The 24,166-nt window shown below is 37.4% G+C and overlaps 7 protein-coding genes across 7 annotated transcripts; 5 read left to right on the forward strand and 2 right to left on the reverse strand.

The window, feature by feature from the left end:
- Positions 1-1,101: 1,101 nt before the first annotated feature.
- On the forward strand, positions 1,102-7,403 carry GCK72_017290 (uncharacterized protein; the record flags this gene model as incomplete). The annotated part of the gene is made up of 11 exons (XM_053732002.1): positions 1,102-1,164; positions 1,304-1,441; positions 2,908-3,017; positions 3,078-3,201; positions 4,066-4,537; positions 4,585-4,687; positions 4,776-4,946; positions 6,170-6,257; positions 6,370-6,411; positions 7,194-7,304; positions 7,350-7,403. The coding sequence occupies 11 exons, from the start codon at positions 1,102-1,104 to the stop codon at positions 7,401-7,403; spliced, it is 1,476 nt and encodes a 491-aa protein (XP_053580915.1).
- Positions 7,404-7,580: 177 nt separating this feature from the next.
- Positions 7,581-11,450, reverse strand: GCK72_017291 (uncharacterized protein; the record flags this gene model as incomplete). Its single annotated transcript, XM_053732003.1, has 6 exons — positions 7,581-7,677; positions 7,737-7,867; positions 7,911-8,229; positions 9,713-9,973; positions 10,038-10,129; positions 11,406-11,450. 6 exons carry the CDS (start codon positions 11,448-11,450, stop codon positions 7,581-7,583), a joined length of 945 nt encoding a protein of 314 aa, XP_053580916.1.
- Positions 11,451-11,843: 393 nt separating this feature from the next.
- GCK72_017292 (uncharacterized protein) lies at positions 11,844-14,809 on the reverse strand (the record flags this gene model as incomplete). Its single annotated transcript, XM_053732004.1, has 6 exons — positions 11,844-12,011; positions 13,218-13,343; positions 13,390-13,576; positions 13,621-13,724; positions 14,133-14,375; positions 14,666-14,809. 6 exons carry the CDS (start codon positions 14,807-14,809, stop codon positions 11,844-11,846), a joined length of 972 nt encoding a protein of 323 aa, XP_053580917.1.
- A 2,284-nt stretch (positions 14,810-17,093) lies between these two features.
- Positions 17,094-17,667, forward strand: GCK72_017293 (uncharacterized protein; the record flags this gene model as incomplete). The annotated part of the gene is made up of 3 exons (XM_053732005.1): positions 17,094-17,133; positions 17,180-17,289; positions 17,344-17,667. 3 exons carry the CDS (start codon positions 17,094-17,096, stop codon positions 17,665-17,667), a joined length of 474 nt encoding a protein of 157 aa, XP_053580918.1.
- A 1,150-nt stretch (positions 17,668-18,817) lies between these two features.
- GCK72_017294 (uncharacterized protein) lies at positions 18,818-20,018 on the forward strand (the record flags this gene model as incomplete). The annotated part of the gene is made up of 6 exons (XM_053732006.1): positions 18,818-19,035; positions 19,243-19,351; positions 19,400-19,506; positions 19,550-19,693; positions 19,747-19,903; positions 19,953-20,018. The coding sequence occupies 6 exons, from the start codon at positions 18,818-18,820 to the stop codon at positions 20,016-20,018; spliced, it is 801 nt and encodes a 266-aa protein (XP_053580919.1).
- A 362-nt stretch (positions 20,019-20,380) lies between these two features.
- GCK72_017295 (uncharacterized protein) lies at positions 20,381-20,850 on the forward strand (the record flags this gene model as incomplete). The annotated part of the gene is made up of 3 exons (XM_053732007.1): positions 20,381-20,542; positions 20,684-20,731; positions 20,776-20,850. The coding sequence occupies 3 exons, from the start codon at positions 20,381-20,383 to the stop codon at positions 20,848-20,850; spliced, it is 285 nt and encodes a 94-aa protein (XP_053580920.1).
- A 515-nt stretch (positions 20,851-21,365) lies between these two features.
- On the forward strand, positions 21,366-22,400 carry GCK72_017296 (uncharacterized protein; the record flags this gene model as incomplete). Its single annotated transcript, XM_053732008.1, has 6 exons — positions 21,366-21,482; positions 21,528-21,575; positions 21,623-21,670; positions 21,715-21,801; positions 22,195-22,248; positions 22,314-22,400. 6 exons carry the CDS (start codon positions 21,366-21,368, stop codon positions 22,398-22,400), a joined length of 441 nt encoding a protein of 146 aa, XP_053580921.1.
- Positions 22,401-24,166: the final 1,766 nt, after the last annotated feature.

A 24,166-nucleotide genomic window follows, 5' to 3' on the forward strand; every position in this document is an offset into this window, starting at 1 on the left:
TCTGAATTTCTTCGGGACATTCCACTTGAACGTCTTTCTGAATCCTTGAGTGCCAAAAGTACTCCGGCCTCCGAACCCATGCCTAACCTTTCCAAATGTTCACAGATGACTACTCACCTATTTATCAGTATTGGATACAGTATCGAATAAGAAAATGAATGATGAATCATGGTCTTAAATTTTTCAGTTATACGGTCTCATCTATCCTGAAATACCAGTTTCCTAAATCATCCAAAAGTGTTTTTTTTCAAAAAATTTGTAGACATTTTTCGTACCGCACTTCCAAATGTTCTCCACTCCACTCATCTTTCATTTCCAACTCCAAATCATCTATTCCTCAAATACGTGATGTCATGTTTCACGGAACGACGAATTCGTCCACTTTTATCCGTTTTTTGCCCGTTTTCAAGTCATCTTCTCCACTCCCTCCTCTCCATCCCTTCCGGGGGTACTTCTCGATTCTTCATCCTCACGTTTATCTCCTCTCGTTACTAATTGTAGAAACATCCCCTTCCTTTTTGAGGAGAAAAAAAAACTTTCTGCTCTCCTTCTGTCCTTCTACTTACTCTGATTGCCTTAGTTAGTCAGAGCAACGCCCCAACAACTAACTTGTGGGCGGAGCCTATGTAGCGTGTGCTGCTCCATGCTCTGCTCCATGCTCTTTTCAGAAGGTCTCTTCCCTTTTTTGAGGCCTGTGTCATCACAATGAACATGTGCGAGTGCATCCGGCTGGATTATTCTTTTTTCTTCTTTTCCGTTTCCTTGAGTACTTCATCTTTCTGAACTCGGTTTTTTTGACAAGTGGGTGTACCGATTTTCCAAAAAAGTTACTCAGTTTCATCTTTTTCAAAATTATCTTCCCCCTAAATTCTTTTTTAGTTTTTTCAGTTTTTCAAGAGCCACTTCTTTTCCATAACTTGTTTGTGTGTAGCTCAGCCTACTTTAGTGTCTCCCAATGATTACTTCGTTTTCTTTATGGAAACGCCTTCCGACAACTAATTCGTTTTCTTTCTCACACCTGTTGTCTCGCCACTTCTGACAATAACAATTCCATTTTTTTCAGATACCCCCCTACACCAAAACTGTCGATGAGGTGAAATAATGAAGTATATACCCGAAATCACACTACTACTCTTGCTTCTTCTATTCGTACACTCTTCACAGGTCAGTCAGTCATGATTCTAGATCTCTTCTATCCTTTTTTCTTCGAGAAGTTAGGTATATATGCAAAAAGATAATCGAATTGTGTAGTATGAGGAGTGCAAAGATTGGAGTAGAGTGAAGTAAAATGCGCTATATTTAGGCTAAAGGAAAACGGCGGAAATGTCCGGAGGGTGCGTGGTCGGAGGGAAAAATCATGAACACGATCATGAGCAATTATACGAAAATGTTGCCGGACGCTGAGGACAGTGTGCAAGTCAATATCGAGATTCACGTGCAGGTGAGGAGTAATGTAAATTGTATGAAAGTTTACGCGATCTCTTATTACCTTGGCGCAGTTCTTACAACTGCGCTCCACCGAATATCCTTGAAAAAATGTCTCTTTTTCTCTGAGTCTCTCAATTTCATACACAATTTTCATCGGTTCCGGAAGAGCGCGGTTGTAAGAAGCGTTCAATTGACATACAAATTGAGACGATTTTTAATTGATAAAATGTTATTTGAGTAGTCTAATACTGTAATCATGAAATTTTTCGAAAATACTGGGTTCAGACCCTCTGAAATTCTTCTAGCTGCTCGTTCTCAGGCGCGGCTCAGTCATAAACTTCAAGTTTTCATACAAGAGAGTGTACTGAAAGCGCCGTCACGAAAACAGGAAAACCAATATTGCCCATATTTTTACGGGATTCGGTTACGTTAGCCTGAATCTACATTTTCGTAATTGACAACTTTTTGTACAGACCGTTACTAAAACGGTATACTCTGCCTAAAAATCTGTTGTATTTTCTGATATTTTCCATTTAAATCGTCATCACTTACTCAATAGTTATCATATTGCTAAAATTTTTATTTTACCGTAATTTACATGTCCGGAACCTTTTGACCATTTTTTCTTGTACAGCCCGTTTCTGAGCCGATATAGTTTCTGGACGGTGGCGAAAACTTGAGCCAAGACAGTCAGGACTCCCGTATCGGTCTTTGACACATCCTACATAGTTACAGGTCAAAAAAAGAAAAATTTGTCCTTTATCATTCCAAATTCCAACATCCTCGAATGAATGTAGATCAAAGTTTGTCTCTCAGAAACTGCCCTCATTTAACGAACTCCATTCTCTACACTTTTCTTTTTTCATTTCTCTTGTTCCACTTGTCTTCATTCCCCCCAATTCACTGATGAACTGCTTGAACTGAGTCACATGAGGATGGGATAAACTTGATGGAATGACAAGTTTTCGTGCCCACAAGGCACTGAGTTTTTGCATTGAACTCTTTTTTCGTTCTTGCAGACACTAACTCAAAACACAAAAGATGAGACGTGAGAGCTAATGAAAATGACAAAAATGTGCAGAGCAACTTATTTTTTTTCGGGAAAAATTTGTTGCGTTATGGAAGCCGGAAGCTGTCAAAGCCAAAAGTCATCAATCTTCTCTTTTGGGTCAAAGAATTCTAACAACTTGTTTACTATTACAAACAATTTCACAATTCTCAAATCTTTCTCAAATTTTCTAAAAGTACCATAACTTACTTTTTTCAGTTCTAGAAGATTTCTTTTTTTTTTTTCTATTTTGAATGACTATGCGACTACTTACATACAAATGCACTCAACTAAGTCCTGACGCATTTTGATGAAAAAGTGTTTGATAAGTTTGTGTCCGCTATAGTCCCTTGAGACACGATGGCAGTTTTCGAAACATTTTTATATTGTTGAGAGGAATTTTGGGATACAAAGGGAAACATTTATTTCAGGATATGGGAAGTTTGAATGAGATCTCATCGGACTTTGAGATAGACATCCTGTTCACTCAACTGTGGCATGACTCGGCACTCTCGTTTGCTCATCTTCCGGCTTGTAAGCGGTAGGTTTGGAAAACACAAATTGGGAACTCTCTGAACTTTCTGAAAAATAAATGTTTTAGAAACATCACAATGGAGACGCGTCTACTCCCCAAAATCTGGTCGCCCAACACCTGTATGATCAACTCGAAGAAAACTACCGTACACGCTTCGCCATCGGAAAATGTCATGGTTATACTATATGAGGTATGGATTCATGACTTTGTGACGTCACGCTTGGGTTCAGTGCAATGAATGGGGGAGCACATCCTTGTCGTGTTTCTCGGTTTAGTGAATTATTGATGACACGCATCTCTCTAATTACTCGAATACTTACACCTTGAAGACTAAGGGCGATGAGAATAGAATAAGAAAGAGAGACGGGTTAGGGGAAAGCACTTTGATAGATGAAATGGGGAGTTTCTTAATAGTCCTTTTTTCTTGGATTCTTTGATTCTATAAACCAAGGGAGGGAGTGACGTTTTAGTTCTGACAGGGCTCATTTTATCAGGAAAGTTCAGTAGAACGCATTTACAAACATGTCTTTAGAAACCCTGTAGCCTGAGCCCAAAGCATCGGCCCTTGAGATAGTATTGCGATATTTTGTATTTGGTGAATCTTGAGACCCCATAGTAGCTCAAAACTGTAACAAGATTGAATCATAACAGTAACAAGATTTGAATCATCTCATGACGGATCTTTAATGTACCGCGGGACGGAAATAAAGACCAAAAAACGGAAAAATGGCCAAAAAAATTTTAGCAAGGCACGCCATTTTAGCCCGGCCCGTGGCACATTAACGATCCGACATCCGACCCGTAGTAGGTTACAGACATAGAACTCGGCGAGATCTACAATTTGGTATATCTTCAGCTCATGAAGTTTCGTTTTAAGCGAGCTACAGGCCGGTCCGTTGTGGCCCTGTTTGCAAGTATCAAAATACGTTCGTTAATAAATCCAAATATCTGTTACGCTCCCAATTCAAACCCAAATGTTCTGAGCTTTGTAATACAGGACTAACCTACAAACAATCTCTAGCGGTTGCTCAAAAACTATCGCTAAACATTTCAGAACGGCACAGTATGGATCAACCATCGCCTCAGTGTCAAATCACCCTGCAACCTCGACCTCCGACAATTCCCCTTTGACGTGCAAACCTGTATCCTCATCTTCGAGTCCTACAGCCACAACTCGGAGGAAGTCGAATTACACTGGATGGAGGAAGCAGTGACACTAATGAAGCCTATCCAGCTCCCTGACTTTGATATGGTGCATTACTCCACCAAAAAAGAAACGTTGCTTTATCCAAATGGGTATTGGGATCAGTTACAAGTGACGTTCACTTTCAAGAGGCGCTACGGGTTTTATATAATTCAAGCTTACGTTCCCACGTATCTCACTATTATTGTGTCATGGGTTTCTTTTTGTATGGAACCGAAAGCTCTACCGGCAAGGACCACTGTAGGGATCTCTTCACTGCTGGCACTGACTTTCCAGTTTGGAAATATTTTGAAGAATCTTCCAAGGGTGTCTTACGTTAAAGGTTAGCTTTTTTTATTGGGATTTATTTTTACTTTTCCTGAATTTCAGCTATGGACGTGTGGATGTTGGGATGTATCTCATTTGTGTTCGGGACAATGGTCGAGCTCGCATTTGTTTGTTATATCTCTCGTTGTCAGAACAGTGTGAGAAAGTGAGTCAATACCTGGAAAAAAGAAAAAATTAAATCTAATAATTGGAAAAACAATTAACAATAAGCGAAAACAATGCAATATTTGCAGCGCCGAACGCCGACGGGAACGAATGAGAAATTCTCAGGTGTGGGCGAACGGCTCGTGTCGACAACGAAGCAACGGGTATGCGAACGGGGGATCCATCATTTCACACTATCATCCGACAAGTAATGGAAATGGAAATAATAATCGACAGGATACACCGTTGGTTACGGGGAGGTGAGTTTTGGTGGAGTAGCGACTCAAGGGATACTGAGTCTCGAGGCTTAATGTGTAGCAAACTTACTAGGGAAGGTTATGTATGTTGGAGTTATGGGACGTGACTTATATCATTGGAAAGCTGAAATCAGGCTGATTCCAAATATGTATTCAGTTTTTGCCCTCGAGGTCTGGTTTTCGAGAAAACGGGGTCAAAGTGAGCAGTATTGGTAATACTGGTATATCGGTAGGTATGTCGGTACTGTAGTAGCTTTGTCAGTGTAATTGTGAGATGTTAGTCGCAGATTTGTAAAACCTAAATAGGCATCTTTGACAGTCCACTTGGAGAATCGGCTCTATTCCAGTTTAGATGTCCTTTGAAAACTTGAACATCCCAAAAAACACTTAGACGTCCCTTAAAACACTTAGACGTTCCTTAAAACACTGAGACGTCCTTTGAAACATTTGAACGTCCTTTCGGATCCAAAATATGTTCAAAAATGTTTAAACGTCCCTTAAAACATTTAGATGTCCCAAAAAACGTTTAGACGTCCCATCAAATATTGAGACGTCCCTTGAAGTCCGCAAATTTGGTTTTAAATAATTAGACGTCCCAAAAAACATTTAGACGTCTCAAAAAACATTTAAACGTCCCAAAAAAAGTTTAGACGTCCTTTCAACACTAAAAGTCACTGAAAGTGTTCAAGGGACGTCTAAATATTTTTTGGGACGTTCAAATGTTTTTTGGGACGTCTAAATGTTTTTTGGGACGTCTAAATGTTTTTTGGGACGTCTAAATCTTCAGAGCTATGTTTTGGGATTTCAAGGGACGTCTAAACATTTTATGGGACGTTTAAACGTTTTTTGGGACGTCTAAACTTTCGAAAGGACGTTTTAAAAAAAATTAGAGTTTGAAAGGACGTTTAAGTGTTTCAAGGGACGTCTAAGTGTTTTAAGGGACGTTTGAGTGTTTTTTGGGACGTTTGAGTTTTCAAAGGACATCTAAACTGGAATAGAGCCGGAGAATCTACACCACGTTACCGATATATTTTACACCTCAGGAAGGTCTCGAATACCAGGACTCGAAAGCAAAAACGAATTAAATATTTAGAATCAGCGTTTTCTCAGTTTTCCAGTGGTATAAGTCATGTCCCATAACTCCAAACTGATTCCATGACCTTTTCGAATTAGGGAATGACAAAAAAGCTCAGTTTTTATCAATCTTCAACTCAAACTTTTTTCAGAGGATCCCTACATCGAAACGGTCCGCCATCCCCACTAAACCTTCAGATGACAACTTTCGATTCGGAAATCCCACTCACTTTCGATCAGGTAAATCTTCCCTCCAAACTCCCCCCTTATTTTGTGGTTTTCTTTCTTTTACATTTCCAATCTTGCCCACTTTTCCTCTCTACAACTAACCCAAACCTAAATTTCTGTTCAGCTGCCAGTTTCCATGGAATCCGATAGACCCCTGATTGACGAGGTAATCGAAAACGAAAAGTAGTCACTATCTCTCTCTCTCTCTACCCCTGTGTTTCTTCAAAACTCAATCCTATTTTGTGTAAACCTTTTTTGTGTTTATTACTATCCACAGACACCTGTATGTAGACACATTATTGTGCCACGTGATGAGCGGAGCTTGATTCGGACGGGCGGTGCAAAGTTTCAGGAAGCTTTTTGTATAGATAGATAGCTAAAGAAGTAAGGATTCTGAATCTGTCTTCAAAAGTTAGAAAAATTTGAAGACAGGTTCAGAATAGCCACGTCGCCTCAAGCGTACCGACCATCTTGATCAAAGCTTTGAATTTCACGTGGCACATCTTCACAATTAATTACACCAATTATATTTAATTAGGGTCTAGACAAACACAAACCCTTGCATGCAAAATCACGGAGTCTCAGACACAAAAGGAGTACTGTAGGCTTATATCACGTACAATGTACCAGTCTTTTTGAACAAGCTCAGTATCATTGCCTAATTGTTGTGAGTTGATACTCAACGAATACGTGATAGGAGCCCAGGACCTCCTTAAGACACCGTTCAAAATTCCAAACCTAGATTTTGATCTACCCACAATACTAACACACCAACATACACAATGATACGTGTTGTTTATATGTTTCCTCTATATGTCCACATGAATCAAGTCCATTGCTTTAAAGTATGTACATTTTTGTGAAGAGATGATGCACAATTGTCCCGAAATTCAGTTTTATACATGTTTAACGTCTTTATTTTTATGAGAATTCTGATTCTGGTTCCAGATGAGGTCCGGGTCGCCACCGCCACCTTCTGGATGCCTCGCCAGATTCCATCCAGAAGCCGTCGACAAATTCTCAATTGTAGCATTCCCTCTGGCTTTTACCATGTTTAATGTGAGTTTTGCAACAATCAAAAAACTGAAATTTCTGGAATTCCAGCTCGTCTACTGGTGGTACTATCTCTCTCAGACTTTTGATCAAAACTATCAGTGATCCAGGGTCTATTTTCCAATAAATTGAAATGCGGGTATCTGTCTCAACTTCTCCGATGATTCGCAGTTTCTTCACAGGGTCGCACCGATGTATCTCATTTTGTAGAATTCATGTTTTATATTTGAAATAAAATATATACAATAAATAAAATAACAGGTCTTTGATTTAAAAAAGTTATCACACACTTTTGATTGGTTTATATCCATTTGATGAGGTGGTCTTCACTTGCTTCATTCTCCCACGACTCGAGTTTGTTGCCAACTCCTCCATATTCCTGAAAAAAACGTAGATCATAGAAAAAAGAGACAAACCAATTATCTATAATCTACCTACCTGCATGAGACAACCGCGGCAATTACTTGCCGATACTTGACCGAGAATATTAGATAAATGAAGAAAGTAGACATGGAGTAAGTGACAAGTAGTAGGTTGGATATGTGATGGAGGACTCGAAATAGGGTAAACTGGAAAGAAATTTATTAAAGGCTAGTCACCCAGGACACCCACCTGAAACTGAGCGTATGTCTTGAAAATGAGATTTACAAACTTCAAACTCGTGTTGAACATATGACAGGAGGCATATAATATTACCATGACTAACAACATTGTAGTGGTTTTCTTGTCTTTCTGTTGCTGAGTTGTCAACAATTTCCGTTCTTCGTTTGACTTTTTGAGCTGGGCAATTACTTGAATATTTGTGACGGATATCACGGCAAATGGGATTAAGGTGTCGAAGAATATGGAACGAATTCCGTAATAGAGAATAAAGTACCACTTGTTATTGGCGCTGTGGGAGAGACCCATGTTGACGATACCGGTGGAGAGGCTAGAATTGAGGGAGGATTTGTGAAAAAAGCATACTTGTCAACCGGGCCGAATCGGGCCGACACGGGCCGGCTCGTAACTCGCGTCAAAATGAATATTATGAGCTATACCAAAATGTAGATCTGGACGAATTCTATGCCCGTGACCTACTACGGGCCGGATGGCTATTCGTTAATGTGCCGCGGGCCGGCTAGAATGGCTTTTTTGGCCATTTTCGCGTTTTTTGGCACTTTTGCCGGCCCGCGGCACATTAACGAATAGCCATCCGGCCCGTAGTAGGTCACGGGCATAGAACTCGTCGAGATCTACATTTTGGTATATTTTTCAGCTCATAATATTCATTTTGACGCGAGTTACGCGCCGGCCCGTATCGGCCCGTTTCGGCCCGGTTGACAAGTATGAAAAAAAGTGTTTTCAGATAATGAGCCCTGTTGGTTCAAAGCTGTCAGCTACAAATTTGGAATAGTTGATAAAATAGAAATAGAATTTGCCAGAATGGTAAAGTCCTGGGTATGATAGGAGCATGTTAAGAATTGAGTTGAGTATTGAAAAATTAATCGCGCTCCACTAGACCAATTCAAACTTGTAATTTTTTTTTGAATTCGCTGATCATTGTGGAAAAATGCGATCTAATCGACCTTTTTTGAGCTGATTTATCATGAAATTTCTCAATTTTTACCAGCCATCGATTTGCAACAGTTGAAAAAATTTAGACCCATAAAAAGTTTTAATATTACGGTAATCGCAACGAGTCGTCCTTAAAGCACAGGTAAAAAAAAGGTCTCCCTCGTCGGTCTAATTAAATTTTCACACTTTTGTTTTTTCCCTGACATGACCAAAATCCTAAAACCAGGCTCTAGATTTTTAGGATTCCACTGTAAAATAAAAATATTCGATTTCGAAAGTACAAATAATTGAGAAAGCCAATTAAATGTATTAAGATAAATTATCGTGTTCTTCCCCTAATGAGCAGTACAATTTCAGCGCTAGACTTTTTCACAATAAGCTGACGTCAACTCAAAACTTGTTCTTAGAATACTTATTAGGTTCCGATCGACCCGAAAACAGCTAGTGAGCGAAATTAGGAAAAAGCTACTGGCATTTGAAATCGTTAGTTTTTGAGACAGAGACAAACACAACCGTTGGAATCAACAAATTTTAAAATCTCTGGAAAATCGAATTGTATATTTTCTATGACTCATTTTTACTTCCTAGCTTCTTTTTCAATTTAACATCTGACCCAAGCCGTCAAAATGTTGCACAAAGTGTTCATTCCAAATTCATGGCAGTTTTGACTTTCAAAAAACTTTCAAAAAGCACTCAAAAATCGTTCTCTCAACTTCTTGTTCTTTGCTCCCCAACTCCCCAACAAAACTTAAAAACAAAAACAAAAAACCATGACCAAATTATCAAAACACTCTCATCCCAGAACCAAAACATAACTAGAGTCTCCCTGTGTACGCTCCCTCGATTAGCCCACTTACTCCGCCGTGAATTCCAAGAATCTCGGAGCATTGAACATTACAGCTATCACAACGATATAGATCATCGCTCGAATCGTATTCCTCAACGTGCACCAAACTTGTACTTGAAGTGGTCGACAAACGGCAAACCACCTCTCCACAGCGATCAACACGATTATGTACTGACTCGTCATCTTCGCCGTACACCCAATCGGATAGACGTAAACAATACAAAATGCGCTCAGAATAGTGTGAAAAGAGCCAATTTTCTGGTAGCCAGGACTGAAAAATAGAGGCTATTTTTGGTGGGGGAGGTGGTTTTTTTTAAGTTTTTGAGGCAACTTACAGGAATGGGAGTTTATAAAGGGAGAATGTGGGAAGAGCGGTCAGCAGAACAATAAGATCAATTATGGATAGACTGAGGAGGAGGAAGCCGACCTGGAAATAATTACTTACTTAGTCTTGGTTGCGAAACCTCTTGGATCGGTTTTCCATGAGTTTCAGCTTAAAAACCGCAATATTTCTTACTGAAAACCCGTTAATTAGATTGTTGATTAAGGTTCCAAACATTTTAAAAATATAACGTTTAGATAAAAAATTGGAGATTCTGTTTCAATTCTACAGTTTTCTATATGGCATCTCGGGTTTGAAACGTCCCGGAATGAGATTTTGTGGTTGCGGGAGGGACATCTCGGAACCGATAGTTGTAAAACTAGGACGTTTAAAAACCTATTAATTAGATAATTGAAAAAAAATTTAGCACTGTATCAGGTATTCAAGGGTAATATCTAATTTACAGTTACTTTGTCATGTTTAGTTATGGATTGTCTTTGTTTCAGAAAGTCTCGTTCCAAAACGTCCTGTATTTTTAGAGACAGGGACATTTCGAAACCAGACGTTTTGAAACCGATCAGAATTTGAATTGCTGATTTTTCAAGCGTTTTCACGGGATATGTGGGTGAGTACTGAAATCGAATTCGCTCCACTAGACATTGGCGGCAATTTCAAATTTCAATTTTTTCAATTCGACCTTTTACTGTGGCATTTTGATACGCAGCTTAATCGACCACGGTTTTTTGAATTTCGCGCTAAAATTTTAGCTGATCTCTGCGGAGCGCGTTCATTTTCATACTCACCCCAGACCCTGTAAAATGAAACAACTCTCATTCTACGCGGATTCGAAAAATCACGGTTTCAAACCGTCTTGGTTGCCAAATGTCTCTTTTTCAACTTTAAATAAAAACTCACCGTACTCTTCTTCATATGCTTCCGGCTATACACAAATATCGACACCGTATTCCCAAAAATTCCCACCAATATTATCGGGAGCATTATTATCGCAAAAATTTCATTTATTGAAAAACCATGAGGGTTCGATAGAGTTGAAACCGTGGTGTTGGGTAGCATATATTCCTGAAATAACGTGGAATTGTGAAAAGGGGAAGTATTACATTTATCTCTGAAAAAAATGTATTTGCCTTACATCGGATGCTGATGAATTCAATGGTAACGAGGTGATATTCAACATTTCCTCCGGAAATTCGAATAAAAAAGCTTAGCTCTTAGTGAAACTGGTGACTTTTTATGCATTAAAAGAGTAAAAGTGGGTTGAAACTTTGAAACTTCAAGAGAAAATAATTACATCTCTAAAGATAGCAGTCATTTCGTTTTTTTTGTTTCATCTCTTTTTTTTTCTAAATTGAACTTAACTCACCAACTCAAAATGAGTTCTGCCATAGTGGTCGATTACTGGTGGCATTGTTGTAATGATAGTCTTTGAAATACTACGGGAAGAGACTCTCATCCTTCCATTTTATTATTAGCTCATGTTTTTAGACGCCTGGAAAAATAAACAGAAATGAGCTAAAATTATCGGAGAAGAGGGAATTTTTTCATTTTTCCAGGAAGGAAAGACGGAGCAAAAAGAAGAAAATGGATTTATGGAAATGAGGAAGCGAAGAAAAACTTTATAGCTTTTATGATGGCATCTTCTTGGCTAACGAGATGAAAATTGGCGTCGTCTGAGAAGAGAGCGTAAATGAATTTAGAGGAGAAGCAGGGGGCAGAAAAGAAACATTCACACTTTATTTATTTATTCGTCGACAGACACAAAAACAACAAAAAGAACCCCTCCTCCTCAATGCATTAAATATTAGACTGGCACCACTGGATTATTCGATGAGTTTCGTCTCGAATTTCCCGTGAACATCGATTTGACAGTGTTGCGATACTTTTCCGAGAATATCAAGTAGTCGGCGAAGGAGAACAAAGGATGACAGCACATGAAGAAGTTGGAAATTTCTTTGCGGAGAATGGAGATCTAGAAGGACAAGTTTCATTATGAAAAGTTCTAAGAAAAAGGCGAAAAGTTGCTTTGGATGGTCCCGAGGGAGTTTAGAATAAGATAGAACAAAAAAAGTCAACCGCAACCCATTCATAACAAGAATAAGTGGGTTCTGAGAACACACACGATGCGTGGGGGAACTTCGAAAGTAGTGAATGAAAAAAGTTGACGATGGACTAAAAATTTGAGTTCAAAATAGAAACCTTAAAGGCGTATTGTGGTCAGTTTTATATCATAATGTATGCGTTTCGATGAGCTCATTTTCATACTTCAAGAATTTTTTAATTCGGTGCACAACCCGTTGAACGCTAGAAATTCGACTTCGGCCACGTTGAGTTTTTAAATTTTGACGGTATTTTGATCATTTTTGTTGTATTCTTCAATAAATTCGATAGAATACGAGAAATATTGATAGAAAAACACTAAAAACTATCGAAAATAACGCCAGAAATAGCAGAATACTGAAAATACACTTTACCGAAATGAAATTTCTAGAACTTTCTCACTGACCAAACTTTCCGGAGCTCGTTTTCGGCGGGTTGTGCACCGAAATAAAAATTCTTGAAGTATGGAAATGAACTCGCCGAAAATTATGATACGAAAGTATCATACTGACCACAATACGGCATAAATGTAAAATCTGAATATCAGTTTCTGCTATAAATTAGGAGAAAAACTAATTCAAGTTAGCAGATTTCATATCTGAAATCAAAATTAACTAACTGTTGACAAAAACTGAGTACTGGTCATAAATCGATATGCTGATTCTGATTATCGTTACTCAATTCAATTTTCTTATCAATTGACTTAATTTTCTTATCAGTTCAAGTAGGAATTAACCATAAAAGTGTGTACGCGAAAAACGATACTTGTCAATTTTTGATCAGATCTTATCAAAATGTGAAATTCATCAGTTTAAACTGCTTAAAAATGATCAGATTCAAAAAAATACGGTCATTGTTTTCAATGTTTTCCCGGCTTCCGTGTTCTGAATTTCTAATTTTGAAATTAACTAAAAATACATCTCAACAATAAAAGACAGCATTAGAAATTACTAGAATTATTCATGAGCTCATTTCGACATTTCTTCGTTTTCCCTTTTTATTAGTAGCAATCTGGTTTTTGACTTTTTAAATCACCCTCTTATAGATGATTTCTTAAAGTTTTAGTAGCAAAACTCACATCTTTATGTAAACCATTCACCAATGGCTTATCAAAATATTCAATGATCATACTTGGAGAATGAGTAAGCACATAAGCGAGTAGGACAGCAAGCAGCATTATAGAGGTTTTACGATCTTTAACAGTCTGTAATTTTCTGTTTTCAGATAAATTTTTTCATTACGAACAGTACCTGAGTGGTCATTTTCATCCTTCCGTATTCCGCCCATTTTAGAAGAGCAATTATAGAGAGATTGATCATGAGAAGCACAAAAAATATAATGAATGCATTGAAAATATTATCGTCGAAGAAATTGATAGCTTGTAAAATTGGGTTTTCTTTATATGTGTTGTTTTCACTTGGCCAGTTATTGTGAGGGCTGAAAGAAGGGTTTTTGGCTAGATTTCCAAGATGGTGGCTCACTTCATCTTTCTTTCCAAAAATCTTGGGATTGATAGAAAAACCGAGAAAAAGAAGGAGAAAATTAGAAGCCGTTTCGTTCGCTTCATGGTGCATATTATCTTTACCTGAAAGTCAGAAAGTTGTTTTTGAATTTCTAGAACATTTACAAACTTGCAAACCGGGCCGAAAGGGGCCGACACGCTTCAAACTGAGTTAATGAACTGAAAAATATACCAAAATGTAGATCTTGGCGAGTTCTATGCCACTGAGCTACCACGGGACTCGTGAAGGATCCTTTTTTTGCCGCGGGCCGGGAAAAAGGGCTAAAAAACGCGAAAGTTGCCAGAAAACCATTCTAGCTCGGCCCGCGGCAATAACTACTTTCCACCCGACCCGTGGTAGATCAGTGACATTGAACTCCCCGAGATCTACATTTTGGTATATTTTCAGCCCATAACATTGCGTTTTAAGCAAGCTACGCGCCGGCACGTGTCGGCCCGTTTCGGCCCGTTTTGCATGTTCTGAATATTTACCTTTGCCGGTAGAAAAACTGAGACCCATTGTTGAATCGAGATCATGATTGAGATGCAGACACACATATATTTGGTAACATGGGTTAGTGGGTATATGTATAGTTCACTGTAGGCTTTGAATTTTGGGTATTTGTCGATCCGCTCGCAATTTAGTGTTGGAATGTAGGAGAGGGAAAACGCTTGCATAGAAGATAGCAAGAATAGAAACTCGAATATGGAGAGGAATGCAAGCAGGTAGCCTACCTAAACATATTGATATGCAAATACTGTAAAAACTGTATTATAACGGTATGTCCAAAATCTTTAACTGCCTCCCAGAGAAATTTTGTGGTTTCAGAAACTAATTAAAGTTAAACGGAAAAAGGTTTTTTGGAAGTTTAATTTGCCGGTCTAGAAGTTAGTAATCACGCTGCTTCTAATCAGAACCAAGAAAAAGCTCCCTGATAATCATATTCATGAATTCTGAGTATTGATAGGGTGACTTTATAATACAGTTCTTACGGTATCAGGAAAGCTCCGATGTGTTAACTTACCGTAGTCTTCAACTGATACGGTCTTGTATATACAAAGACGGAAATTCCGGTAAGAGCAAGTCCAACGACGAATAATGGGAAGGAAGCAATAGCGAGAAGTTTTTGAGAATTGAGGCACTGAATCATTTCCTGAACATTGATCATGTTAGTATCCGGTAAAAGGGGGTGTCATTGGATAAAGATCAAGTTAATTTGCAAGAAGTGATGTCAAGATGGATGTTTTGAAGGAAAGTTAAATGTTTTGAAAGTTTTTTTTTCAGAAATCGTTATATCCAGTTAGATAGTTTTTAAGTACTGAAAGAAGATGTTCCAAAAGCGAATTCACATAACAGTTGGTTCATTTATCCTAAACTTTATTATTTTGAACAATATGAAGGTGCTCAAAAACAGGGAAAATTTTGTTCAGGATCGGAATGTGCCCGAATTTGGGCTGGGATTGAATGGCATGTCAGATAATTATTGTATTAGGTCGGCACAGTTCTTACTACTGCGCTCCACCGAAATCCCCCCTTCAGAATTGTACCATTTTTTCTGAGTCTCTCAATTTCACACACAATTTTCTTCGGTTTCGGTAGAGCGCGGTGTAAGAAGCGTCCCTTGCTAATAGCTCAAATCCAGTTCTCTATGATCGTTCATAAAGGCATAGAACGTTCAGATACTGTTCCACTCACAGTTTTCATGGGAAATCACCTGAATTGGATAACAAGTGTTTCATATTTAAACTTTTATAACAACGGGGTAATATGATTTTCTCAAGTGTCTCAAGCAAGTGGGAACCTAGTAAGTCTCATGCACCCATAAAGCTTATCCAGCCTAAGTGGGCTTACTCTAAATTCACGTGATGTCAATACTGGACTAACTAAGCAACTTGAGTAGTCTGTTAGATGAGAATATATACAATGCACTTTAATTTTGTTTAAAAATCAAAATTCGCGGTACATTTTAAGCTCCTAAATGCTCTACTTTCACAGACAAATCAATGTCAACATTTTTCAAAAGTTAAAAAATCTGATAAAACTAAATACTAGGCAACACTAAACAAAGAACAAACCTCTGCCTCCGTTTCTGCCTCACTTGAAAGTTCTGCAATATCAACCTGCCGGTGTCGTAACTGAAGGGCGGTCTGAAATCAATGTTTCATTTCCAAAAGTTTAATTAAATCACGAGTCCTCACAATATTTTGGTTCCACAACTCGTCTTCGAAATTTTCGTGAATAAGAGTGTCATAGAAAGACATTTTATAAGACATTTTGGGCACACTGACTAAAAAGATGCTTCCTTTCTTGCAAGGATTAATTAAGTGGAGGCACTCGGGTTCGTCGTCAGCTGAATGAAGAAGAACCGAAGACTGAAAAACAAGAATGTTTCGCTGTCCGGAAATTTGGAAAAGACACGTGACCGAGAAGAGGGACGAATTTTTTGGTTAGAGGGTTTCACTCTTGTGAATATTTATGACGGATTAAGCTGGAAAGGAAAACCTCCTAGTGAATGTTTTTTATTTGTTGCTTCCTCCGGATTGAGGCAATCAGAGGGGAGAAGACGTCAGAGATATGTATGTACACTATAGTGTTTTTGTGGGATGGGCGGTACAATGTAAAAAAAAATGTATTTTCTGACTGATAGTGAACACATTTCATTTCTTGATGCTTGGATACAAATTGGAACGGCATGACTCTCATGAATATTTCATAAACCACGAAGAGAATAAGAAGAGAATTTCAATTAACCTTGATTGAATAGATAAGTGAGGAGAGCAACGGGAAGTCATACATTCTCGATGAATTAAAAATCTGTTGAGGAGAAGAAGCATAGATCACGCGCCCACACATTTTTGGCTCGATATAGTTGAATCATTTCCAATATTGAGTTTTCAATTATCTTTTTATGCTATGACGATCTAGTTATGTATATGAAGAGCAGAGTTGCGCGGAAGCGATTTTTTCTAAAAGTCGGAAGTCGGAAGTAAAATTTTCAAAACGGAAGACGGAAGCTGGAAGTCGGAAGTGAAATTTTGAAAACGGAAGTAGGAAGTCGGAAGCCGGAAGTAAAATTTTCAAAACGGAAGTTGGAAGCCGGAAGTCGGAAGTGAAAAACAGCCCGGAAGTCCGAAGTCGGAAGTCGGATCGTTGTGCGACGAAGCGCGTTCCCGCGACCTTACGCCTCGCACTGTTCTGAGTTAGTACTGAAATATTTATCAAGTGTTGGCTAATTTTGTGGTCGTTATTTCAGAAAGTTGATGGCTCGCGCTATATGAAAGATTTTATGGAATAATTTTCATGGACAACACGTCATATATATTTTTTTTAAGACAACGTTGCAATATATTACCGTGACCTCTGAAAACTTGAACTTTTCATTTTCTTCAAATTCCCTCCAGTTTCAATCAGTGTTCAGTTTGAAAACAATCACTGCAGTTTTCATCTTCACAATGAAACTACTTGTGGTCTCTATCCTTGTCATTCTCTGTGGTAAGCAATTGGATCGTCTTGTAAATTTATTGAATAAAGTTTTCAGCAACCCACGTGGTTTGTCTAACCATCGAGGAACAAAATAAACTTCTTGCGGAGTTGAACAAAGATCGTCAAGAAATAGCAAAAAAGACTGGGATCAAATTTGAAATTGTGGTAAGTTTCAGTATTCAGAATAAAACGCAAATCCTTCAATCCATATATTTTCAGACCTATGATGCTAAACACGAAGACGGAATTCGTACATTTTCTCCCCCTTGCAGTTATCTTGACTACCGGGGCGGTTTGATTATTCTGAGAGCAACCGAAGTCACCTATAAACTACTTTCACATATCGATTGGAATAAACAAGAGCTTGGCCTCTTCCGTCCATTTACCACTGAAATTGGATGCATCAAGGATTTCGCGTGTTCTAAAATTACAAAAGACTTTAACGGAACACATGTTCAATTCAACGGGGCATGGAAGGTTGCACCAGAGCTTATGGAGGATGGTGTGGAATCAGATAGAATGATTGCTACCGGCTGGTCATGACCAGACAAGTATGGAAAACTTATCGGAGTTGGTGACCCATATCAAGTAACCAATGAGGTTTTCACTACTAGTGCACCAGAAGCATTTACTGGAAATGAAGGAGCTACCAACTCGTCTGGGCATATCGTCAGTATCTTCTTGTATTTAACTATCGTATTTCATTTTTGATCAGTCAATAAAGTTTGGTACTTGTAACTTTGGCATCACAGTGTTTCGACAAGTTGGCGCTTTAGAGATTAAGATGGAGTGCCAAATCCTTGCTGTCAGAAATGTTGAGTCATGTCAACGCCTTGTCCCTAACCCTCTCTATATTTTAAGAAACACGATTTCGGTTTTTCATAACTTTCAGCCATGAAGACTATCATTATTTCCACATTCATTTATTGGGCCGCTGAAATTTTCTTTGGATTAAACAATCTGCAAAACGGGCTCTTACCGCTTTGAGCAAGAGGGAATATATGGATATTTCCAGTTTTTTTTGGGTAGTGTTCTAGATTTAATCAAATTGCTTAAAACAAATAAGTTCTAGATATTTATGACGCTTATCATCAAACATAACCTAAATCAATTTTTCAAAATATCACGGAGACTAACTCTATCATGAAATGTATTCTGAACTCCAACACACCAACTAGAATGAAACCCAATTACTTTCCGAAGGACGGCAATACATTTTTCTTTTTCCAAGAAGTGTCAAAATGAGTTTCCGGCATATATAAGTGCGCAAAAACTAGTTCCAGATTTGATATGGAAGCGAATTATGAATTTTTATTCACTGCATACAGTGAAAACTCCAAGAAATACTTGGTATTTATTGCAAAATACAGTACGATATTTATGGATTTTCTGATGTATTTTAATTGTGGACTGTCTTGTGTTGGACTGTTTTTAAATGTATTCCACATGTTTATACTGACTAGAAAATCAATGAGGACTAGTAGTGTAAACATTCTATTAATTGGAATAGCAGTCAGTGATATCATCAATCTTATGTATAATATTTATCATGATTTACCAATTTTGTGGAAGAGATACATGTCGCTTGAATGGTGAGATTAGGACATGTCGTTGATTATCTTTTTTTTCTAGCATTCCAACAAAGGGATACTATTTTGGGTTGTTCAATAAATACATAGATTCATTTCGAGCAATGTCTCGCATTGTCTCTCCGTGGCTTGGTGTTGTAATGGCTTGGGCACGGATGCTGATAGTCTATTTCCCTCTTAACCCAGCGTTCGATAAGTTCACCGAACCATTGTTCGCTTTCATTTCTATTGTTCTATTCTTATTCATCAGTCTCATTACGGCAGGAGGAGGAATTTTTAACTTAAGCATTGATGAGACTGGAACATGGACGCCACTAGAAAGGTAACCTACTACGGGGATTGGGAGTAAGTACTAAAATCAATTGCGCTCCGCTGAAATTCAAAATGCCAGAATGAAACGTCGAATTGGATTAAAAAATTAAAATTTGAAATTCCCTCCAAGTCTAGTGGAGCGCGTCCAATTACAGTACTCACCCCAGACCCCCGTGACCTACTAAACAATACCTCACAAATTACTAAACTTTTTCAGTTGTGGATACCCTTCAAATTATACTGAACCGGAGTACGGGTTAGTATTGAATGAAGGACCTCTCGTTGATTTGGCACGCTTCCTAGTGTTTCTCAACGCAACATTTAAGGTTTTATACAATACGTATTAGCCTTGTTGTATCAAAAAATGTTTACAGAATCTTCCTGCTATTATCCTCCCTTTCTTGACAATAGTGCTAATCAGAGGAATAAGAAAAGCACAAGATAGAAGAAAAAAGTTACGTGCTGGAAATGGAAACGAAGAGTAGGTTCACATTTCGAATTCAAACTTTCTTAACCTTTTCCAGCTCCCCAAAAGACAACACAACTCAGCTTGTCACGTATATGACTGTTTTTCTTGTTTTATCAGAGAGTACTGTAGGAATCACTATACTTTTGCAAGCTCTTGTGATAAGCTACAGTACGGATGTTATCCAAAATTTCGGAGTCTTGTAAGAATAAAAACAAGATTAAAAATTTAGAATACATTTATCATCTTTTCCAGATACATCAGCACAAATTTCTATACTATCTTCAATATACTAATTACAATGAACTCAACAGTTCACTGTATCATCTGCATGAGGTTATCTTCACAGTATAAGCAGTGCGTTGTGAAATATTTTCCATGTATTCAATCGAAGAAAAATCAGGAGAAAGTTGTAAGTACCGATGGGAAATAACTAATTCAAACGTTCTGTTTTTTTTTAGATCTCTGTCATTCCAAATACTGTTTCTGCAGTTAGATCACCAACTATTAAAACAACAGCTGTATAACTTGGTTTTGTGACAGCCGTTTAAAATTATTATAACGTTTCCTTTCTTGAAACATTTTTTGAATATTTTTTCTCATGGCTCTTATCCACAAGTTTTATATATTAGCTACCAACTCGTCTGGAAATATCCTCGGTATCTTCTTGTCTCTAATCATCGTAATTTATTTTTGATCAGTCAATAAAGTATGGTACTTGTAATTTAGGTGTTTCTACATGCTGGCCCTTAAGAAATCCAGACCAAATGACAAATTCTTGCTGTCAGAAACGTTGAGCCGTGCTCGAACAGCTGTTCTTGTCGAAGAACTCTTCCTAACCCTCTCTATATCTTAAAAAACACGACTCGGTTTTTCATAACTATCAACCATGAAGACTATCGTGTTAATTATTTCCACACTCATTTTTTGTTCCGCTGGAATTGTCTTGACGCCTCCGGAGAAGAATGAGAAATCGGGACACGACTACATGGTTTTGGATTTCAGTGACAATGAGCTACCCGTTCAAATAGCAACTTCTAAGGAAGAGCAAGTAAGTGATAATCAAACTTGATAAATAACTTATGATACTGGTCATATTTTAGAAAAAGTCAAGAGATATCCCAACCTCAACGAAATAAACTTGCATAAGGTGAGCAGTGTTAATGGAATTCATCCACTTATATGATTCCAGATTGCCTACTTGGGAAGAAAAGATGGGCGAATTTATCCAAAGAACCACGTGAGTTTACTGTCAAACTTTTTTAAAGTTTGTCTTTTTTTCAGAAATTTTACTACTGGGACAGAACACGACGGAAGATGTTGAATGTTGTGGAAGAGTCGAGTGGAAAGAAACGTTAAGGAAGTACCTACAGGATGTTTTTACTATAAATAGTTTTCCATATTGTTTATGAATCGATAAATGACTTCTGAGCCAATTATCCGACTCGTTTGCTTTAATACTCGATGTGCAGTAGCCTCGAGTCATTTTTAGTGCTTTTAGTACGGTTTGGTTTAGGGACGAGATGTGGGTCTCGTCGCGACTACCGTACTTTCAAAACTTTTTTATGGGTAAAGTACGGTAGAGAGCCGCCGTAAATCGAAGTACCGCAGCGAGACCCACACCTCATCCTCGGGCCGAACTTTGAGCGAGTGGTCAGCCACCGGCGAATGGGTAATAAGACTGAATTTCTGACAGAAAATTGTTCTCTGCCTCTCTCACATCTACAGCCAACACTAGTGAGAACAGTGATAAATGAGCCTAGCAAATTGACCAACTGCTCTGTCGTATCCCTCCATTTTTTTTCATTCCTAACCGATATTTTCAAATTTCCAACTCCTCAAATTAGTTTCCAACTTTATTTTAGGTGAAAACCATGAAAAACTTCATCATATTACTACTTGCCATCACCAGTATAGTCATGTCCTACCCATCTTCAGCTAATGAGACCTCTATTGAACTTTATGAACTTGACTCCAAAAATGATACCTCGGTAAGTTTCCGACATATCAAATTATAATAGTTTACTATAATTCAGCTCATTGTCATCACTGAAACAATGGACATGAAAGAGGAGAAGCAAAGAGTGAGTTATTCTTAAATGTATTAGATTTAACTCAAACCTTTCTGTAGTGGATTGACGAGAATATCAATGCTTTCAAGCAAGCTCAAGAAGAAAAAGTAAGTTTTTACCAACTTGCTGATTTCAGCGTATCTAATTTCAGCAAAAAAGGAATGATGAGATTTTGAAATTTTGGAATGAAGCAATGAGAATCAAGGAGGAAGAGGAAAGAAAGAAGGCGGCTGAAGATGTACGTTGATTTTCTTATACATACATATAAGACGGTTGAAATTTCAAAAGTTCAGAACATTGAAGAAAATTCTCAAAAATTCAATATTTTTGGACCTCTCCAATTAATGCTGAGCAGATTTATTAAAATGTAAAAAAATGGACAGAAAAACGGGGGCAGATTTTCCAACGGGGGCAGATTTTCCAAATAAACTTCACGTGAAATTTTTTCTTTTTTCAGATCTTCAATTTTTTTCCAGAATTTCAAACTTGGAAAATCTGCCCCCGTTTTTCTGTCCATTTTTTTACATTTTAATAAATCTGCTCAGCATTAATTGGAGAGGTCCAAAAAATTTTCTTCAATGTTTTGAACTTTTGAAATTTCAACCGTCTTATCGATATTTTTTTTTTCCAGCAAAAAATGATTGACGAGAATATCAATGCTTTCAAGCAAGCTGAAGAAGAAAAGGTGAGTTAATTAACAACAGACAACCCTGGCTTGAATTTCTACCGATGTCAAGTTTTATTTTTCAGAAAAACGAAACCATGAGCACTGACACTGGGCCGAAGAGAGCATGCCTACATTTGTTCATCACTGAAATATGCTTCTGGTTCGCGTGAAAGTTGAATCATAGTATTTTTTAAAACTTTTGTTATTCCAGATTTATTTTGAATTTATCTATAAGACGCACTCTCTGACTCGTTCGATCACCCATAGTCACACGAAAAAAGTTGACCATCTCCGATTTGCCTATAATTTTGATCAAAAATAGTATCAATTGTCCTCAGCAAATTGGGGTACTTTTTGGCCGGGTCCATCACCTGGGTACCTAGGAAAATCAAAAAATCGATATTTTTCGAAAATTTTTCCTGAAGTAGTTAGGTATGAAATCTCAACGGGAAATTATTGTAAACACTATTTTAAGCATTTTTGTGTTCAAAAGAAAATTCCAGCTCAACACCTTCATTGTGAAAATTTTCAAAATGTATGAAATTTTTGGGTTTTTTTCATAAAATCGTTTTTATCTCGGCAGTGACCCGACAAGACGGGCTTTTTTATTTGATATTCGAAATCTACATAAAATTTGGTATCGGAAACATGCTGTCCCTACTTGTATCTCTAGGACCCAAGAACGGTTTTTATGGGAAGTATGGGAAAAAATGCGATTTTTATTATCGAGGTCTTCCGGTAAATCATTTTTATGGTTCCAAAACAATGGTTTTTGCAAATTTTTCATTGAATCATGTCATTTTACTTCAGTTCCAACACAGTTTTCGATCATACCACAAAAAAAAATTTCGAAAAAATTGAGTTTTTTGAATTTTTGAAATTTTTCTCTGAATTGAATCATTCGAGCTGAAATATTGAGGATGACAGTATAAAATTAAAAAAATACGACTGGAACATATTTTAAATTTATAAAAAAAATTGATTTCCATCATTGGGTCATCTGCAATTTACGTTTTCAAGATGAAATTTAGCGAAATGTTCAACTAGGTAAGTTGGTGCTATGGTACGTCATATTTGCATATTTATTTGACAGAGGACTGTGTTGAAAATGACAGGAAAAATTAAAAAACTACAAAAAGTGACTGATATAACAAGATTTTCAAAAAAAAAGACAAAAATAAGACTCATGCATGTTCAATGGTCTGAACTTTTGTGGAAGTCAAAAAAGTTTTTTTTTTGTCTTTTTTTTTGAAAATCTTGTTATATCAGTCACTTTTTGTAGTTTTTTAATTTTTCCTGTCATTTTCAACACAGTCCTCTGTCAAATAAATATGCAAATATGACGTACCATAGCACCAACTTACCTAGTTGAACATTTCGCTAAATTTCATCTTGAAAACGTAAATTGCAGATGACCCAATGATGGAAATCAATTTTTTTTATAAATTCAAAATATGTTCCAGTCGTATTTTTTTAATTTTATACTGTCATCCTCAATATTTCAGCTCGAATGATTCAATTCAGAGAAAAATTTCAAAAATTCAAAAAACTCAATTTTTTCGAAATTTTTTTTTGTGGTATGATCGAAAACTGTGTTGGAACTGAAGTAAAATGACATGATTCAATGAAAAATTTGCAAAAACCATTGTTTTGGAACCATAAAAATGATTTACCGGAAGACCTCGATAATAAAAATCGCATTTTTTCCCATACTTCCCATAAAAACCGTTCTTGGGTCCTAGAGATACAAGTAGGGACAGCATGTTTCCGATACCAAATTTTATGTAGATTTCGAATATCAAATAAAAAAGCCCGTCTTGTCGGGTCACTGCCGAGATAAAAACGATTTTATGAAAAAAATCCAAAAATTTCATACATTTTGAAAATTTTCACAATGAAGGTGTTGAGCTGGAAGTTTCTTTTGAACACAAAAAAT

This window comes from Caenorhabditis remanei, chromosome V (assembly GCF_010183535.1).
Source record: "Caenorhabditis remanei strain PX506 chromosome V, whole genome shotgun sequence".
NCBI classification, from domain to species: domain Eukaryota; kingdom Metazoa; phylum Nematoda; class Chromadorea; order Rhabditida; family Rhabditidae; genus Caenorhabditis; species Caenorhabditis remanei.